At 41.4% G+C, this 6606-nt stretch overlaps 1 protein-coding gene across 4 annotated transcripts in view; it reads left to right on the forward strand.

Moving 5' to 3' along the window:
- The window catches only part of LOC118419659 (alpha-N-acetylgalactosaminidase-like), a 29501-nt gene extending 24524 nt beyond the window's left edge, over positions 1–4977 (forward strand). For 2 of the 4 annotated variants that reach the window (XM_035826169.1, XM_035826171.1), the window contains one exon: positions 2516–2800. In XM_035826169.1, the coding sequence (XP_035682062.1) occupies positions 2516–2785 (270 nt within the window). In that variant the 3' untranslated portion in view covers positions 2786–2800. Of the gene's footprint in view, positions 1–2515; positions 2801–3445; positions 3736–4662 lie in introns of those variants that run through there. The other 2 variants (XM_035826168.1, XM_035826174.1) reach the window with 2 other exon arrangements.
- Positions 4978–6606: the final 1629 nt, after the last annotated feature.

Consider the following 6606-nt stretch of genomic DNA (forward strand, 5'->3'; position numbering starts at 1 on the left):
TGAGTCCGAACATTTAGGTTTTTTTTGGACTTGGACCTAAACATTTTTAGGTCCAATTCCAAGTCCGGGCTTTAGGTACGCACCACTAATGCTGCTTATGTTTAAAAAAAGTAATTGACAAAACGTTGTTTCTAAATTGAATCCATTTTTCTGGATCAAAGTCGAACTGTAATAAAATCATTGGGAACACAAAAATCGACTTACCCAAATATTCCACTGTCCCACTCCAGTCTTTGTCAAGGGTTGAGCAATTCAATGCTTCTATGACGTCATGTTATGCAGATGGGCACGTGACTCGGTAAGCAGTGTATCGTAAGTTGCAGAAAGCCTATGGCGCCCCCCGTCTCTGTTAAGGGATGGTTGTAACGGCACGGTGTTGATGGTTTCTTCCATTGGACAGTCGAAAATTTTGGTTCGTCCAATTTTTGTGTTGGAAATTACAATTTGACTTTGATCCAGAACAATTTCTACCAAACACAGATGAACTTTCGAGTTTTGATGACTTCCTTCGGCTAAACTGACACGATTTCATTGATCTTGAAGGGAGAGAACAAGATTGAGACATGGGTTAGGCCCATCGAAAGGGAGGACACGTATGCTGTAGCGTTCCTGAACAGACGATCTGACGGGACTCCCTATAACCACACCCTGACGCTCGGCAGTCTGAATTTCACCTATCCTATGGGATACGAGGTTGTGGATGCGTTTGAGTACCGCTATTACGGTCACTTACACCAGGATAGCGAATTTGCTGTTACCATTGTGCCCAATGGCGTGGTTCTGGTCTTTGCCTACCCAGCTAAATAAGCTGTGCGTACAAAGCTTGCGGTCGTTGTGAGAAAGGACAGTTTCTTTCAAAAACAGAAAGTGTAATGCGTTGACATCATCTTCAAACGGCTCTTTTGTGTGAAGTTGTTAGGGACTTGTTTTGTACCATACAGTATTTTGTAATGCATTGGCTTGCCATATTTTCAGTGTAGAAATGATACAGTTACATGGATTCAGAAGTAAAGATATCTCACTGAAGTTGCTGCATGTTGGCGGCGTCGCTGCGTACTAAATTGGATTGGTGTCACCCTTGACTTTATAGTGGTAATATTATGCAAAACGCACAAGTATGACTGAAAAGACAAGAAAACACACAAAGCGTAAGAATATCCGTTTTTATCGATGGAATTCGTTGAGCACAATGCCACTGAATCGTTCGAACGCAGCAACGCCGCCAACGTGCTGTAGCTTCAGTGAAATAGATTAGACAAATCAATGAATTATGTTTCCTACAAACTCCTTGCAAAAGCACAACCCATGCATCAATACGCTGCTGACAAGCAAATTCCTATACATGTAACGTGTTATACGAGGGGCGTTCAATAAGTAATAACTCTGACCCACTTCCAGTTGTCTGATCTAAATGAAAGTTTGGATGTGTAATGATTCATATCTCTATAGTTGATGTTGCAAAATAGAGCTCTGAACTAATTGTGGTTTCTGATGTACTGGTGTTTGAACTGAGTTAGGTGTGAAATAGACCAGGTGTGAAATGGAGCCAGTTGAGTGTCGCGCATTGATCCGGTTTTTGTATTTGAAAGGACGCACACCAAATGAGATTTTTGACGAAATGAAAGAAACTTATGGTGATGATGCCCCATCATATGACCTTGTAAAGCGCTGGCATCCTGAATTCAAACATGGCCGGAAGTCTGTGAAAACAGCTCCCAGACCTTGTCGTTCCTCTTCTGCCATTGATGAGGCATCTGTTGGAGGACCAACCTGGGGTGTCCTACAAAAACGGTGTCCAGAGCTGCATCAAATGATGGGAGAACTCTGGGTGGTTCCTATGAAGAGAAAGACTAATAACTGTGCCAAGTTTCATTAATCTCCTGCTATGGGAAATGAGTCAGAGTTATCACTTATTGAACGCCCCTCGTACATGTTTAGATAATGCACTTCAGAAGCGAGATCAAACCATTTATATTTCACCATTGGCAATTGTAAACCTACGTTGGAAATGGGAAAGTTACTTTCTCATATGTACACTTGTCACTTTGAAATATTCTGAGAGTTTTAGCCCAAACTTGCCATGTTTTTTTAACTTGTAAGCTTGTTACACAATGAACGTAACGTTAGCATGCTATCAAAGTATTGACTTGACTCGAAACAAACGTTTGACGAAATGTCAAATGATACTTGGAGTTTTTGTTATTACTTGCTTTTGTCGAATTGTATTTTCTTACTTTTGTAATACTAAAAAAGCTTGAATAAAATGAAACTGTTGAAATTGAAGTGTTGCTGTTTTCTTTTTTTGATTTCCAAATGACAAAAAAAAATTAAAAGTGGGCTAACTCTTGCCTATCCCTTAAAATCACATTCTTGAAAACTAAACGTATGTGTGTACATTACTGAAAGCCTTTGTTTCTATTATTACCAGATGTTGTTATGTAAGGTTATCACAAATACGTATTAGCACAATTGTTCTCTGAAGATTTTAGCGGAATTTCTTGCGTGTTTCTTTAAGGGTGAGGACAAGATAGAGGTGTGGACGAGAGAGCTGGATGTCACTTTTCTACCATCCTATGGGATCGCTTTCCTGAACAGGCGAGCCGACGGAGAACCATACAACTATACCTTAACTCTCGGAGATCTCAAATTTCAATACATGATGGGATACGCTGTGGAAGATGTGTTTACCGGCCATCAGTATGGACATTACGACTTGTATAGAGAACTGACAGTTAGCATCGATCCGAACGGGGTTGTTCTGCTGTATGCGTACCCGTCCAAATAAGCCCAAAGACAACGATGTTCTCGATCGACGAGTCTTACTAAATACCGAAAACAATTGAAAACAACCGAAAAGAACCGAAAAGTACCGAAATCAACCGAAGACAACCGAAAACTACTTTCACTAATTACCGAATTTTTTTCCGGCTGATTTCGAGTTCTGATCGGTTGTTTATGATTGTTTTCGGCGGTTGCGAGTTGTTTAGATACTTTTCGAGTACTTTTCGGTTGTTTTCGGTATTAAGTGAGACCGTCCTCTAACATAGTTATGACGCACTATAATTGCATTGGAGATGATGTTGCCACGTACATATACGGATTCAGCTTCAAAAAGGTTTCTTGAATAAAGGAGAACTTGCAAAAAGCAAAGGTCTTTGTGTTTCTTTGTGTTTCTTTGTGTCTCTTTGTGTCTTTCGACGTACGTTATTGTAGCTCACTGCATGGAGACGTCACCAAAGGATTTGAAGTCGATTCTTTCGAACTTTATGCCCTGCTCCTTTTGTCAACAAAGACACCATACAATGGTACGGTGACGTATACGTTTAGAGGTTTTGATTATCGATTATGGTCACTATAGCCGTGTATTTTCACAAACATTGATGTGAACAAGATGAACTTTGAATCAACAAAGAAAAACAACACAATTTTCTATATTCCATTCAAGGGAGATGACAAGATAGAAGTCTGGCTGAGAGAGATCGAGTATGCTTCGTACGGCATAGCTTTCCTGAACAGGCGCACAGACGGGATTCCTTACAACTACACTCTCACACTGCAGGACCTAAACTTTACCTACGGGAAAGGATACCACCTTGACGATCTGTTTAGCGGCCAACCTCTCGGTCACTTCGAACTGAACAAGAATCTTACCGTCAGTATGGTACCAAATGGCGTGGTGCTGATCTATGCTTACCCGTCCGAATAGAAGGTGTAAAATGAAGGGAACAGTTCAGTACACTACCTTACAATTCTAGTGAACATCAATGAGTGCACCATAAGTAGGCTGGCTCAGAAATAGTTCACAAGTTTTACGAAAACAGCACTTAATAGTACCACTTTATAGTACAATGTATTAGTATTTTCTATGGCTCCATTAGGCTTAGGTCACATTTCAAAAAAGGGGCCCGACCGGGCAGCTTTCGTGAGCAAAAAGAATATTGATATAAACGACATCAAAATACACAAAATGTCAAAATAAGATTCAAGGGCATAATTTGTGTATTTTTATAGGTATACAAATTGATTTTTTGTTTCTGAAGGCATTCCGGTCGGGCCCCGGTTCCAAACTTTCTATCGTTTTCTCTGTTACAACGACATTTGCGTTCAACGACACTTATGAGCGGTATCAATGTAGTCTATAACAATGAATCAAAGTAAGCAAACAAATAAAGTATATCTGCTATTCAATCGACTGTGTTGTCTTTATTTGAATCGTGTGAATCCTTTGAAATAAAGAGTATCTATTTTTATACACTAACGTGTGAATACTGATTAACGAAAATTTATTTCAGTACATATCTTGAATTGAAATCAGGATGTATTGGCGACTTTTAACACCATTTTGGAAGAAGGCGCGACCACAATGTAAGTGCATTCAAGAATGAATAAAACAGAAAAAAAAATAATCTTCGAGTTCGGGGATCAAATCCTGGTCTCCTGGACTCGACTGGACGTTTGTACGTCGTTGAATAAAGAGACTATTTTTTCACAACTATTGCTTTATTCACAGCAACGTTTCGGTGACCGTCTGTCACATTCCTCAGGGTAATTCTGACTGGTTCACATTGTACTGCAGGACAGGTGTCGCTGCTCACAGTTCAGATGCGGATACAAACGTAAAGTAGAAACGTGAAAGAGGTAACTGCACGTATTTTCTTGCAGGATCATAACGGAATGGACGTGTGGACGAGGCCCATTGAATTCCCGGACATTCCGTCCTACGGAGTCGCCTTCCTGAACAGACGGTCCGACGGGATACCGTACAACTACACCCTGACACCGGGGGACCTCAAATTTAAATGCGGGTCTTGTTTGGGATATCAGCTTACCGACGTTTTCAGTGGACAGGACTATGGTCACTGTGCCACGTTTCAGGAGTTCACCGTAAGCATCGTTCCGAATGGAGTTGTCATGGTCTATGCCGTCCCAACGTCAGTGGACGTCACGTCGGTATTACGTTGATTGACTTGGCAGCAATATCAAAAGTGATAGCAACGCTCGTTGCAACGTTACGTTAGATGTTACGTATATAGATTATGGTTTATGAAGGGCTGAGTTTTTAAGTGCCTTGTTTGGCTTATTAGCTTACGTCACATATCCAAACCGGGGCAAGGCCAGGCTGCTTTCGGGAACGAAAGGTATGATATAAAAGACATCAAACTACACAAGACGAATAGCCGTGGGCATTATTTGTGTATATTTTTACGTATACACGTCTATTTTTCGTTTACACAAACAGTCCGACCGGGCCCCGTTTGGGATATATGACTAAACATTTTTTCTAGTTCATCAAACTTCAAAGAGTGCCTTTTGTATTACAATGAAAATGCAATAAATGTTTTTGCTTGACTTGTGTGTTTCCTTTATCAAACCTGTTACGAAAACAACACATATATACTTAGCTTTGGTGCTGACTTTCCATCCCCTCTGTTTCTAGTCCAATGGTATATCCCTAAAATTAGTTACTTTACTCATACGGTATACACACTGAGTCTGGATGATAGGTTTTCCCTTTATTCATCCCTTGTACGGAAGGCGTTCAGCACCAGGGACAGGCCCGTCGAGCCATATATGAGTGGTTAAACAAATGTCAAAGATGTAACAGCCGTTAAATGGTCGATGATTTGTGTTTATCTTCGCGGAAGGGAAACATATTCCTTTGCTATGTTTCTTCTTCTTCTTCTTCCTTTAAATATGGAACAGAGGGTTGTTGTTACCATTGTTACTGGTTGAGCAGCAGATGAGAGATGGTCGATTACATTATGTAACAAGTAGCAGGACTTGAAAAGGGCTGGTAAGTGGCTGATAAACATGTATAACGTTATATGATTGTGTTGGCCCGCTATACCCTGACTCGTGTACAACTGGTGCGTCATACCTGAAAATGCCCATAAGGCCTGACATTGCCACAAAGGCCTGTCACTGCCACTAGCCGCTGCTAGGTACTCTTTTACACCTGAGTTAAGTGAGGAAAGTCGCGTAAAGTGCCTTTCTCAAGGGCACAAGATCGGTGACACGGCAGGATTCGAACTCCAGACCTCTTGGGCCTGAGCCCAACGCAGTACCGATTGCACCACGCGATCTCACTGGTTAAAGTAGTGTATGAGTGTATTTTAGGTAAAATAAACAACAACAAAAAACAGTAGTTCGTTAGGCTAGAACATTATGTTACGTACGTTATGCATTTGCTTACAAATATTATCTTTCTAGTTTTATTCTCTTTTCTGGTTTTGAAAGGACAACGGTATCCAGGTGTGGATGCGTGACCTAGACGACGGTAACGATGGCGACATGGCAGCGGTGTTCCTGAACACACGGACCGACGGTATGCCAACCAACTACACCCTGGAGCTCAAGCACATAGGGTTCCAGTTCCCGATGGGGTACGACATTAGGGATATCTTCACCGGGTATCTATGGCACAACGTACAGATCAGCGATCCTTTTACAGTCTCGATCAACCCCGGGGGGGTCGTAGCTGTGTACGCCTGGCAAGTAGACGAGGTGTGGGGCTGACGTCAGAGTTGCGTTGCGCAGAAGAGTGCACAAAATACGATCTGGGTGTGACTTAAAATCCTTGAAAATCTTTTCCTTGAAAATTTCTGC

Source organism: Branchiostoma floridae, chromosome 7 (assembly GCF_000003815.2).
Source record: "Branchiostoma floridae strain S238N-H82 chromosome 7, Bfl_VNyyK, whole genome shotgun sequence".
Lineage (NCBI taxonomy): Eukaryota > Metazoa > Chordata > Leptocardii > Amphioxiformes > Branchiostomatidae > Branchiostoma > Branchiostoma floridae.